Source organism: Phocoena sinus, chromosome 5, assembly GCF_008692025.1.
Source record: "Phocoena sinus isolate mPhoSin1 chromosome 5, mPhoSin1.pri, whole genome shotgun sequence".
NCBI classification, from domain to species: domain Eukaryota; kingdom Metazoa; phylum Chordata; class Mammalia; order Artiodactyla; family Phocoenidae; genus Phocoena; species Phocoena sinus.
The window spans coordinates 99097236-99111393 of NC_045767.1; the positions used below are offsets into that span (position 1 = coordinate 99097236).

At 34.6% G+C, this 14158-nt stretch overlaps 1 protein-coding gene across 38 annotated transcripts in view; it reads right to left on the minus strand.

Moving 5' to 3' along the window:
- SEC31A (SEC31 homolog A, COPII coat complex component) overlaps positions 1 to 14158 on the minus strand; it is a 74375-nt gene that overhangs the window by 21522 nt on the left and 38695 nt on the right. For 14 of the 38 annotated variants that reach the window (XM_032632509.1, XM_032632510.1, XM_032632532.1 and 11 more), the window contains 9 exons: positions 13264 to 13302; positions 12691 to 12768; positions 9757 to 9832; positions 9146 to 9324; positions 7810 to 7936; positions 6711 to 6856; positions 5048 to 5221; positions 2973 to 3149; positions 183 to 275 (listed from right to left, as the gene is read on the minus strand). In XM_032632509.1, the coding sequence (XP_032488400.1) occupies positions 183 to 275; positions 2973 to 3149; positions 5048 to 5221; positions 6711 to 6856; positions 7810 to 7936; positions 9146 to 9324; positions 9757 to 9832; positions 12691 to 12768; positions 13264 to 13302 (1089 nt within the window). The remainder of the gene's footprint in view (positions 1 to 182; positions 276 to 2972; positions 3150 to 5047; positions 5222 to 6710; positions 6857 to 7809; positions 7937 to 9145; positions 9325 to 9756; positions 9833 to 12690; positions 12769 to 13263; positions 13303 to 14158) is intronic. The other 24 variants (XM_032632538.1, XM_032632522.1, XM_032632536.1 and 21 more) reach the window with 3 other exon arrangements.

Consider the following 14158-nt stretch of genomic DNA (forward strand, 5'->3'; position numbering starts at 1 on the left):
AGAGTGATAAGAAAATAAATTAATTGTGCTAAAAACTGCTTCTTGCATCCTAAAGGCACTAAAATGCAATAAGCAGATAGACAGATGGGGGGAGGGGAACTTAAGGGAGGTGGGTAGAGAATATATAACTATATATTTAGGTGAGCAGAATTCTGCTCAAAGAGGAATAATGAAGGATATACCTGTGTATCAGAGGGAGAGGCTGCAGGTGGATGGCTGGGAAGGGCGGTAGGAGTTTTGTTACTCCAGGTAGTGACAGTGGGGGCAATTCTAACCTGAATTGAACAAAGAAATACCAATCACAGAACATAAAACATGAAAATGTTAAAAGAAGAAAAAAAAAACCCAACAGGCATTAATAGCCAGATGCAAAGCAAAAAATAAGAACAGCAAAATAGCACACATTAGCCAGGCAATTGCTTTCAAGGTAGCTGGGATTCCAAAAGAAAAAAACACCTTTCATAACAGAACAGGGGAAGGGAGGTAGTAGAAAAATCAATATGAAAACTAAATCAAAGCAGAAAGAACAATGCCGTTCAAGTGTCAAGAGTAAGTGGGAAAAGGTAAGTTCTGTAAGTAGGGAAGGAAAGAAGACATTCTGGAAAAAAAAAAAAGGTAATTGAGTGAAAAAGTGATTTTTGAAGCACTAATTGTATTCATGCTACTATTAGATCCGTAAACATATTGCTATAAGCTCCCTTTTCCGGATTTCATTAGAGCCACAAAAATTATGTTAGTTCCATATGAGGCTTAGAATCATACAATCAGAGCATATTAAAGATCATCCAATCTAATCCCCACCCTTTACCATTGAGAAAACCAAGGCCCAGAGAAATGAAGGGGCTGGCTGAAGTCCATATAACTTGTTGATGATGGAACTAGGACGGATTCTAGGTCTCCTGATTCCCAGGCCACTGTTTGCTACACTACACCACGTTGCTTACCCTGGAGTCCAGAGGTTTTCAAAAAAATGTTTTTAAGTCATCAGAATATTTTTTGTCAAGTAAATCTTTGTAGAAGAAACTCTATCATATAAACAATTAATAGCAAAGATGTGCTGGTGTAGTAGGAGGAGAACTCCTACTCAGTTGGCTTCCCTTTCAGAAATCCCTTTACTCCTGCCTATAAGCATGCCTTTAAAACCACAAGCCACTGTCCTCATTCAACATATCATAAGCTTTAATCAAGAAAAATCACTGCGTAATTTATGACTGAATTTGTTTTCCTTTTCTTAAAGTATGAGACTGCTAAGTCACAGTATAATAAAAGTCTTTCAAGGTTTTTACATTCTCCCAGAAAGACAGATTAAACCCAAGGACATAAGGAGTAAATTCTCTTCTCCCAATGTAGAGAATGCCTTACTTCAGTGCCCTGACACAGTGAGGTCAAACTCAAGGTGCTTAGCTTAGGAGTTCCAATCCTGTTAACCATTAACTAGCCATGCTGACAAATTCAAGCTCTATGTCTTAAAACTCTGGTTAGTCGCTAGACTTCTCCACCTCTCAGTTTCCCTATCCATGTCATACACTTTGCCCTATCCATGTCATACACTTTCTAAGTCTAGCAACAAGAGTGGGGAATTTGGTTTTGCTTACCAATATACCCTCAACAGGGAGAATAAAGACAGGCCCTTAAATTCATATTTGTCAAATGAACGAAAAAATAAAACAGAGTAGTACAGTTATAATTATATTCAAATGTAATCTATCCTGATTAAGTAGCAATCAAAAGCATAATAGACAAAAGAACATGAATTTTTTTTAATTTAGTTTTTCATGGTTTTATGATTACTTTTGCTACAAAATGTAAAAATGACCCCATCAATTCTATCAGCAATTTGTTCTATTTTAAAATGGGCAGAGGGACTTCCCTGGTGGTGCAGTGGTTGGGAACCCGCCTGCCAGTGCAGGGGACACGGGTTCAAGCCCTGGTCCAGAAGGATCCCGTGTGCCGCGGAGTGGCTGAGCCTGTGTGCCACGGCTGCTGAGCCCGCGTGCCTGGAGCCCCTGCTCCGTGTTGGGAGAGGCCACCACAGTGAGAAGCCCAGGCACCACAGCGAGGAATGGCCCCCGCTCGCCACAGCTGGAGAGAGCCTGCACGCAGCAGCAAAGACCCAACGCAGCCAAAAATAAATGAATAAATAAATAAATAAGAGAGACTGCCATCAACGTGGTTTCATCTCAAAAATAAATAAATAAATAAAATGGGCAGAGTACCTACTAACTTTGTTATCAGTCAAGACCATTTATTACTTACGAAAATATATTTTTTATTTAAGAACATGAAGGTTATCTGCTGGTCTGGAAATATAAGTTTCTACATGAAATAGTAAAAGACAATAAGAGGTCACATTTTATGCCACTAACCATTTGGCAATTTTAATTTAATAAATAAATTAGTTAATTAATAAAAATTAATCATCTTTACATTCCCCATGACCTACAACTTCATATACCTTTGGTCACTCACTTTTCTCTAATATAAAGTTGTCCAAAAAAATGTTTGTATTCTGGATACTCTTTACTGTGCTGATACAGAAGACATAGTAAAACCACACTAATGACTCAGAAAATAATACTTAAAAAGAGACTATTTTCTAAAAACGTTTAAAAAAATTGACCAAATTACCCACAAAATTGTTCCCACTACTTTACTCACAGTTTGTTAGATGAATCAAATTGTAAAAATTTCAAGAACAGATGTACATGTGTAATTTAAGTTTGAGTGATGGAGAAATAAGAAGAAATCTCCCCAGAGAGCTTAAATTAATTTTACCTAGTTTGTAAATTATTTGACTAGATCAAAGGGATAATTTTTAAAAACATCATAAGTGCTATTTTCAAGATCAGAAAAACTATAACCATTAAAATAATACATTGTCTAGTTTTATCACTGGTCTCTTACTCAAGAAACTAAAACCACCAATTTGAAATATATAAATGTTCCTACTTAATCTGGACCATATCACTCACATGGGGATAATATTGTTGAGCTGGAACTCTTGGCATCTGTGTGTGGCCAGCAACTGGTCCAGGCCTGCCCTTGGGCAGCTGCTGCCTCTCATAAGGAATTTTAGGTGACTCCTGTTGTCCTGGTGCTGGATTTCCTTGTGCTCTACAAAGTCTATCACGAAGCTGCACAATATTTGGCTGTAAGAAGCAATGGAAGAAAGCAAAGCAAATTGTTAAGAGTTCACCCAACTATATATGACAGCATGTTGATCTTCTTAAAGTAAGCTTGATCATTCATATGATTTTTGTTCATATGCTGTATATTATGCAATAAACCCTGGCACATTAGGGTCTGACATCATGGTTTCTAATACTCAAGACTGACACCAAAGGTCCATTATATACAGTGTAACTTGTAATTTAACTGAGGCAGGGATTTGAATTATGCCTACCACATGGTAGTATGCAAGATCAATGTCACTTATCATCACTGCTCTTTTGCTGTTTCTCTTGCAGTTGAGTAATGCTCACAAATCACAAAAGCAGCTGAAAAAATACAACTTTGTTTCTCTGCAGGGAAAAAAGGCTCCAAAAGAGAATCAACTGCTAAAGATGGTGATGGAAGAAAATGGTGATCTATGAAAGACATGAAAATTAATAAAAAAAGAGATGCTTGAAATAAAAGTTAAGATGTCAAACTCAGGGTAGCTCACACAGATCTATAATTATATAGATCTATAGTAAGTATGAGTTTACCATATACATGTTCTAGTTATTACCAAACAACAACAAAAAAGCAATGTGTTAAAATGTTTCAGCAAGAATTCATTTAATATCTAGAAAAATTATACATTTCTATAAATTCATTAAAGGTTTAAACACACCATTTAAATTTTGTAGGTATACTTAGGTAAACCTGCCTTTTATGGAGGGGAACTATATATTATAATGATATTACAAAGTCTCAGGAAATATTCCCCAGAAAATACTAGGGGTATACTGAAATATATAGGTGGAAGTAACATCAAAATTACAAGTTTTGCATAAAGACTGTTCTTTAAAAGTCCAAAGAAAAGCATGAAGAATAATGTATAGAAAATGTATGTGATTATAAACAGTATTAAAAATAAAGAGTTTAATTCTCAGGCCAGAAGGTCTAAAGCTCTTAGAGTAAGTTAGTCTTAAGATAAAGGGTCTTAAAAAAAAAAAAAAAAAGATAAAGGGTCTTATACTTCAATATAATAATAAGACCTTATTAAGTAAAAAATCCTATAAAACTATTATACCAAAGTCATTATAAAGATAAAGACTTTGTTTCTATTCTACTTAATATTCTCATTAACAATTCAGAAAGACGTGAGCTGGATCCTACATATAAGTGTATACAAAACCAACTAGAGAGTCATACCTCCACAGTCCTGGAACACAGATAAAAGTATTTTTACTCAATGAAATTTATTGACAATTCCCTAGAACAGACAAAATACTGAAAACAATTAACTAAAAAATTTCGTCAAAAACAGAATAAAGTTTAGAACAAAAAGTACAGAAATAAGAAAAGCCTCCAAACTAAGCTCTAGCAGATACACAATGCAGAAATATCCTACTTGTGGAAAATCTTCCTCACTCCCCACCCCAGCTTCCACCCATGCTGCACTATTGGGTTTAGATTTCCCTCTTCTGTGCTCCCACTACCTCTATCATTGTCCTTATCACTTTGGAATCCCATGTATACTTGTTATCATTTTGAGTTTGGAAACTCCTTCAGGGAAAGGATCTTGGCAATCCTATTCATCACTACATATTCAGTCACTTATTGAATTGAAACAAGTATCATGAAAAAGCCCAAGTTTTACTGCACACCAAATAAGGACACTAAATTAGGAATGTGATGTAGTTTTCTCTGCCTTGAATACTTGAATACACCTGAAATTACACTTGAAGATGTGTCAATAATATTCACCTATTAGGTGACAGAAATTCAACTGCTCCAAATCATTCCACCTACTAGTACATTTATGTTTCATACTGATTGCTATCTATTGAACTCACCTTACTCACACATTCAAAGAAGAAAAATGGCCAGTTCTAATTACCTGGTTGGTGTTATCAGGAAGAAAAGCAAGGGCTGCAGCAATACTGCCCTGGGCTGCCAACAAATTGGCATACTGACTCATCTTCTCAGCCAAAAGAACTCCTACAGTATTAGTGTCCATGGCTTGGGTGAGTTGTACAGCTTTTCGCAGGATGACAACTTTCTCAATCAGATCCTAAATGAGAAAAAGAAAGGAGAGTGAAGGAGAAACAGACAATGATACCAAGATGTGTACTGAGAGGAAGCAGGAAAAGAGAAGGAGTTACTAAGATTTCCAAAGCCTACCAAAAGTACGGTACCTATTATCACCAATATTAAGAAGGTCTGGGGCTTCCCTGGTGGCGCAGTGGTTGGGAGTCCGCCTGCCGATGCAGGGGACGCGGGTTCATGCCCCGGTTCAGGAAGATCCCACATGTTGCAGAGCGGCTGGGCCCACGAGCCATGGCCGCTGAGCCTGAGCGTCCGGAGCCTGCACTCCGCAACGGGAGAGGCCACAACAGTGAGAGGCCCGCGTACCGCAAAAAAAAAAAAAAAAAAAAAAAAAAAAAAGAAGGTCTGCAAGAGTTGACCACCATTTAGGTAACTGAAAAAGCGAGGAGGAAGGTCTCCTACTCATGGTTAAGGCATAGGTTACCATCTTCTCCCAAACATCCTTAAATTGCCAGAGACTTGTCTCCTGAGCTAAAACAGGCAAATATCCAAAGTGAAAGTGACAGGCTGATGTCTGAAGGCAGAAACTGGGTTCCAGAATGTATAAGACGAAATATTATACTATTATGCTATGTATACTATAAAAATAGTACTACTAAGCCTCCAAACAGGCTTAGCATTTCAACCCGAAGTTTCTCATAATGCTCTTCAATACCTATTCTTTCAACACTAGAGAGCTATGCTTCAGGTATAAAGTACAAGAATATCCCATCTGCCCTTCATAAGTACACCAATCCAGAAGTGTGAAAACAAGTGTGTTTTCTCTCAGAAGCACTTAGAAGGAAAAACCTTGATTCCTACAAGACTTTTGGTTTCAACAGTGATCTTTAAATCAACAACCATAGTGAGAAAATCTCTCTGCAGAGACAAAAAGAAACATTAGACTGAAATTTCTTGAGACTGCTGACTAACTGCTTAGGAATAAAAAAATCTAAATATATAGTTACTCAGCACCAGAGAATAGTCCCCACGTTTTTCACTTCCTCTCTTGCCCATGTATTAGTGCTGCATGGGATCCCATTTAGCTCTTACTTTCATTTTCCGCGAACCATGAAGACTGCCCATTGGTACTGGGGACCCCTCCCATTCCTTACCTCACACCGTTTCTTTGCCCAAGGCACACAGGATCACTGGAGGCAGAGAAAGGAGCAGGAGGAAAAGAGGTAAACTCTATGGCTGTTTTCATGCTCTTGCCACTTACTTCCCTCAGTAACTACCATATCACAACTTGGTTCTCACAAACAGTTGCATTCCCATTTTACCATCCCATCATCTCAAACTCTGCCTCTCCAAACATAGCAATAAATACACATAATTATCCAGCAAAAGAGATTCTAAAACATAATTAAGTAGGGTGAAAGCAATGAACTTCTGGAACAAATCAATCTCTAGAATATAAATAGGGTGAAAGACAGTACTAGAAAGGAAGCACCTTTTGTTTCAAAGATACTAACCTGAAGGGATAAAGGATTGCTTCCATCTTGAGCTTTAGTCCAACATGCAACTAGTTTCTCTACATTCCCTGCACAAATATAGCAGAGACATGCCTGAGTCTGCAGAAGGCTATCACCTTCACTTTCAAGCCTGGTTCCCAAAAGATCTATAGATCAAGAGGAAAACAAATAAGATTATATACAAGGCAATCTGTGTATGAGGTCATGAGCAGCCCAATAATATTTTCAGAGGTATGGATCAAACTTCATAACCAATGAGTAGCAGGCAGAAATAAAATCACTGTCATGTAAATGTTCAGTAAATATTTATTTGTTAAATGAGTGGAAAATGAGTGACAAATTTTATATAATAAACAATTTCACAAGATTCTATACCTAGCTGTAGAATGGGTTTATATTTATTATATTAGAAAAAATTAAAAGTGGGAAAGATATTTGAACAGAAAAATCCTAATGAACATTTAACTGCATTTCATCATGTCTGGTGCTTTTGTAAGCAGTGGACTAAAATATGGCACATTTGGAATAAACATCAATGATAGCTAGACTACTCTAAATTATTTATGATAGAAAGTTAATATCTTGTAAGTTTTACATTTTCATAAAACTTTCAAGGTTGTTCATTTTTATACTAGCAGCCTAAAGCTTCTGTTCTTGTATATAATAAATACTATTCCTTAGTCATCAGTTCAGTCATGGCCTTTAATGGTAATTTCTACTCAAATGTTATAATTATTAATTTTATCAAGCTAACATTTATTAAGTGAGAGCTGATTATGTGCCATTTTACATATGAAAAGACTAAGACTTAGAAATTAATTTTTCCTAGGTCATATAGCTAGTTAGTGGCAGAAGCAAGAGTCTCAGTTTGGTCTGTCTGAAACCAATATCATTAAATAATATTATTTTAAAAAATGACTAGTAGGTATGGAGAAGCAACATAGTTAATAATAACTGAGAAAAGCATTCAAATGAGAACTTCGTTTTCTTATCTGTTATTAGTAGGTTTACAAAAATTTCTAAATAAAATCTGCCATTAATTTTATTTACAATATACCATGCCATATACATAATATAAATATAAAGCTCATTTTCTTACCACAAAGGGCAGAAAATTCATCTGGTTTAGCATAAGTCAATACTGCAGCTAAAGCCTCTCTCCAATTTTTAAGATCACAAGACTCAACAATCTCTTTCCAGTTCTTCATCACTACTGCAGTAATTAGCTTAGGAAAGGAAAACAAAAGGAGAATTAAAAGCTTTTGGTATATTGATAAAAATTAACTCTGGCTAATCAATCAATCTTTCAAAACTACTACTCACAGTATTTCATGAAAAATAAAGTAGCAGCAAAGCGAAGTATATCCTTAAACCAACTGACATAAAAGATATTTTCCTCAACAACAACAAAATCACACTAACGTGTTTTATAAAATGCTGAGAAGGAGAACTATAGGGTGTTACCAAAACATTTAACAGGAGGACATGACTTTTAGTCTGATGGATCAGGAAAAGCTTTCTGAGCATACAGACATTTAAGATATGAAGTCAGAATTAATTTCATCGAGAAGGAAAAAACACTGCCGACCAATGGAACACTAGGGGCAAAGTCCTGGGAGAGAAAGGAACGTGGAGTATGTAAGGAACTGAAAGGCAGCCAGTGTGGCTAAAAGATAACAGGGGAGGGAGTGACACAAGACAAGGCTGGGGACACTGACAGCAACCAAAGCTGCTGGGACTGAACACTGGGACAACTTTCATGGAAAGAAATTTAATATCATCAAGCAGGGGCTTAAAAATGTACAGACCCTCTGCACCAGAAATTCCATTCCTAGGACTACAGCCTCATTAAACAATTAGAAATTCACACAAATCTTTAGGCACAACAAGGATGTTTACTGCTATCTCAATTACATTAGGAAAATATTAGAAACTACCTAAACATCCCCAAATAAGAGAAATAATAAATCCCTACTATAGAATATTATACAGCAATTTAAAATTTTTTTTAAGAATCTTTAAATGATACGGGAAAATGATTACAATGTAAGTGACAACATTTATACATAAAACCACACACATATATACCTGTATAAATGATTGTTTTTAAAAATTCTACAAATACATAGAAAGAGATACAAAAGGATATGTACCAATCTGATGGAAGAATCAGGGGGTATTAAAATTATTATCTTTAACATTTTCTATGTTCTAACTTTTCTACAATAAAAATATTTCATTTAAAGTATTACATATGTAAACAACAAAAACTGGGATAATCATGCCAAGCTATCAACAATAACTATTTCTGGGTCAAGGAATTATGGGTGGGTTTTTTTGTTCTTTACTGTTATCTGAATCTCAATTATCTATAATAAGAGTGCTTTGCTTTTATAAACAAATGCTGCTGTTTGTTTATTTTTAAAATAACATACCCTGGTAATTTTGCTTTGGGATTTTGCAAAGTACTTTTTCTGGGTTTGAGCCAAGAGTTCTTGTCCACCTGCTATGGCCAATATAATGGCATCAGCCATGCGGTTATCATGTAAACAAAGGTCAACAGCACTCTCAAAGTTACCCGTCAGCAAAGCCTGCGTAATTAAACCATCAATATCTGCAATAAAGAAATAACACACCCAAGTTAAAGTTTTTTGTTACAAGAAAAAAACACTACACCTATGAATTTTTACATACACACACAATGGAGAACACAATGCTGATTTCTGAATATTACTGGTGGATTAATTTCTAACACAAACTGTTGATATCTATGGAAATATACTGAGATACATATAAGTAAAATCAGGTAAAATAACATATTTTCCAGATTGTCTAAAATGTAATAATAAAGATCATTTACAATTTCTATCACATAGGTTTCAGATCATACCATCATTTTTAAGGTAGTGATTACATGTACTAAATGATAACTGAGTTCTTTTCAACCCTCTACCACCCGTGACAAAACGTTTCTAACTTAAACTCAGGGACTATTTGCTTTCAAATGGTTAAAAGAAATTAGAAATCAAAACCAACAGATTCTTACCCCCACTGATGGAGATGTTAAATGTTCCTCCAGCTGATGGTAGAAATTCAGATTCTTGTTTTTCCTCTTTAATGCGCTAAGGAGATGAAAAGGGCAGCAATTTAGCCAGATGAAACTGGAATAATTTACCAGCAAAACAAAATTTAAATATGATTATTCACTTACTGACTAGATGACATGCCAAGTTATCCCAGAAAATTTCTCAGATCCAAGTTTAAACTAAGAACTATGATTTCATTAAGTATTAACTCTCATTATACAATCATAAATAAAATCCAAAGTCCTCAGAAATAATGTTAAACAAACTTAAGTGTACATATCCATATTGGGAGCTCAGAAGATACTGAAGCTGAAGAATTTTTGTTTTCTTAGATACCTCAACTAACAGTAGCTTGAAACACACAAAATGTTTTATTTATTTATTTTTAAATATTTATTTATTTATTTGGCTGCACCAGGTCTTAGTTGCGGCTCACAGGATCTTCATTACTGCGTTAGGGATCTTTAGTTGAGGCATGCGAACTCTTAGTTGCAGCATGTGAGATCTAGTTCCCTGACCAGAGATTGAACCCAGGCCCCCTGCATTAGGAGCACAGAATCTTAGCCACTTCCCACTTATGGGAAGTCCCACAAGATGTTTTAAATTATACTATATTTAGATCATTTTTTCTTTTTTTACATTTTTCTAATTTAGATCTTAAAACAACCTTGTTTCAACACGTCTAAAAATTCTAATAGGTATAGTTAGTTATAAGAGTCTTTCGGTTTTAACTGACTCAGTCGTGAAAAAAAGAAAACCACCTGGCGTCCTTATATAAATGCAATATAAACAGATTATTTATAAATATACTAAAATTCAATTAGAGAGTTTGTGTTCTCTTAAATTAGTCACACCTGGAACAGCAGGTTGGTCTGGTAAAAATATATACAGTTCTGTTACAAATTTCTGAAACTACTTGTAAGACTGAGTAAAAATAAATTCAATATTTTCTTTCTTTAGAAGAAAAGAAATATAATGGAGGCATACTGCTGGTAAATACTTTAAATGCTTTCTCTTCTATGCATAAAAATTCAAAAGATGACAAAAAATAAAATGTGTCAGAGATTACAGAGAAATTAAAAGAAAAAACACATCTGTCTTACATGAGATAAAATATCTATCTTCTGTGCTCGTGTTACCTACACATCTGAATGTTAGTGCCTAGAATTCAAAGTCAGGCGCATTTTTGAATTGGATAATTTTAGTGTAGAGCACAGCAGAGCATCATCTGTTAATAATGCTTAATTAGTTAATACTAACTATTACAGGAGAATAACTATAACCTTAATTCTCTCCCCAACAAAAGAGAAACATTTTAGAATTTAAAAACTGAAATTAAAAAATTGTAAAACTGGGCTTCCCTGGTGGCGCAGTGGTTGAGAGTCTGCCTGCCGATGCAGGGGACACGGGTTCGTGCCCCGGTCCGGGAAGGTCCCACATGCCGCGGAGTGGCTGGACCCGTGAGCCATGGTCACTGAGCCTACGCGTCCGGAGCCTGTGCTCCACAACAGGAGAGGCCACAACAGTGAGAGGCCCACGTACCGCAAAAAAAAAAAAAAAAAAAAAAAAAAAAAAAATTGTAAAACTTGTTATTCATACTGAGGAATAAATCAGATACTGATCTGATTATATTCACTAACAAACTTATCAAAACAATCTTTTAACAATTTTTCAAATTTGCTTTCAAAAAGCAACTAATAAACTTTTATATATGGACTTCTGAAATATACATAAAGTGAAAAAATGCACAACTTATTATGTGCTGGTTATCTTTAGTGTGTAAGCTACTATGTTTTATTTTACATAATAATAGCATCATCAAGGGGAAGATATTACCACCTTAAACAACATTTTTTCAAATATTCTGAAAGCACACATTGATGACTACTGTTTTGTTAAATATATATTTACCTATTAATTCACAAGTGTATTTACAAATGGCCCTCTCTTTGATAATACATAGTTAGTCCAGTTGTATATAAATGAAAGTACGTTTCTTTAATGTATCCTACAATTCTATGTATTCCCAAAATTAGTTCAAATTTTCGGCAAGATTTTACCCATATCCTGTATTCCTGAGTTAAATAAATGTTACAAGATCCACTTCTAAGGAAAGTATTTTTAATAATCATCTTGTAATAGTCTGTATACTGAGGAATTATAACTTAGTAAAAGGTTGTAAGAAACTTTATATAATCAGAATATCCCCATATCACAAAGAATAATGAAAAAGTCAAATATGAGATGAGAAACAAGAACTTGTTGATTAATTTTCTAAGATGAAATATAATTAGAAAGCAAGAAAAGTAAATTATAGAATTATATATTAGTGGCTTAAAAAAACTCAGAAAATTAAAAGGAAAAAAATTAATGATACAACTCTGTTTTCAAGGACTCTTTTTACCTAGTTATAAAAATTGTCACTACAACTCAGGATGCATTTATAGTGAATCAGGACGATCAGATTATTTAGTGAAATATTCTTTACTTGGACTCAAAGTTCAAGATTAATTCAGAAGCTTATGCCACTGATAGTGAGTTGTAAATATTAATGTGTCAAGAAAAAACATTACCTTTACATGCAATGCAATGTGGATTTCTGAATAAAGTATCTTTTCAATTTGACATCTTGATATGCATCTGACCAAACTAAGTCAATCTCACATCAGCTGTTAATTTTAAACCATATAATCCAGAAGCTAGGTCAGAGAACTAAAAATTTTAGAGATGATACTTCTATCAAATTAGTAAACAGACTTCTACCTTAAACATCTCTAAGAAAACTCCAGCTTTATTTTGGAACAAGTAGTCAAGAAAATTTTCCATATTTCAATGTGAGATGAACAAATATCACATATTTTCCCAATGTACTTAAAAATGAGAAAAATAAGTACCTCTCCCAAGAGCTGCTCTTCAGCAGCAGGGCTCTCCTCCCCATCACTCTGTGCTACTTGGTCAGAGTCTTTAAGAGCCTTTGGTACACAAAACAATGACAGAGGAAAGTGAAGAATGTAGCATTAAAAGGTTATTAGTGAACAAGGAAGACAAAAGACCCAACCAACAACATTCAGAGCTAGTTTAATCATAAGAAGCAACACTAAGTAAATTTATTTGAGGAACATCATTAGAGGAAAAGCAGGGAGCCATTACTGCTAAGACCTAACACTTCTTTCCTGCCAAATGTCCCTCAGCAACAAAGAGCTTAATGTTAAGTATCTGAGCAGTCACTGATTTCATTTTACCTCTGTTGTGAAATTCAAACATAGGAATTTCTACTAGCTATAACTAGCTCTACTAGCTATAACTTATGCTATTTTGAAGAGAATTATTCATGTATTAAAATGCCTACAATAAGCATTTGTTTTTACAATGTAAAGCAATAAAACACATTTCCTAAATTATATTTTCTTCTTTATGACCTAAACCAAAATTTTATAAGGTAGCTATTTTTAAAGGTCTTCTCTTACCACATCAGGTCCATCCACTTTGTTCAAAGCCGAAGCAATCTGAAATAAAGACAACAACTCAGCTACCAAATGGAATTCTATTTCAAGGCATATAGCAAATGTTCACCTCTTACTCCATTGTCATTGGCAAAAATCCAAAATTCAGATCAGGGGTAGCATGTTTAAGAAAAGAATAAAATTTTTGCAGAACTGATTCTCAATGGTGCTAGTTTCAGTTACATGGATCTATTTTATTGCTCACACGTCATCTTACTCTGCTATTCGAATTGTAAAACTAACCTCAAAACAAGCATGTTTTCTTCTACTTTGTTTTAAATAAAATAACTATAATTAAAAAAAATATTTCTTCAGAGACTTACTATGGAAAGAACTGCTACTAGACGTATTTTGACAATCAAATTTTATTTCCTCATTTTTTGCTAACAGGTTTGCAGTAAAACTTTCATATTAATCTCTTGCAAACCAAGTTATAGCATCAAGAAGTTTAGACTAATAATAAAGTTAAATATAAAAAATCTAAAGGAGTGAGGAAAGATACATGATCAGTAAGCAGCGGAGCTGTGATGTGAGCTCAGGTCTATCTGACATTAAAGGGGACTAATCTTCAATGTGCTCAGCACTGACTGCCCAGAGTGCACAGTATCCAACCTGTTCCGCATATGCGATAACTCTGCAATGCTATAGAAGACTTCAGTCATTTTCAAAGAATGACAAAGGGTTAATACAAATTATACAAAGAATTCTAAATATATCCTTCAAGGTTTCCAAAGTCAGAGTGTTTTAACTGCTGTTTATGTCAACATTGTGGAATAATTATTAAGCTGCTCTGAGAAGAAAACTATAAAACTGGAATATGACCTCCTTTTTTAAAAAGTAATCTTTTTTTTTTTACATT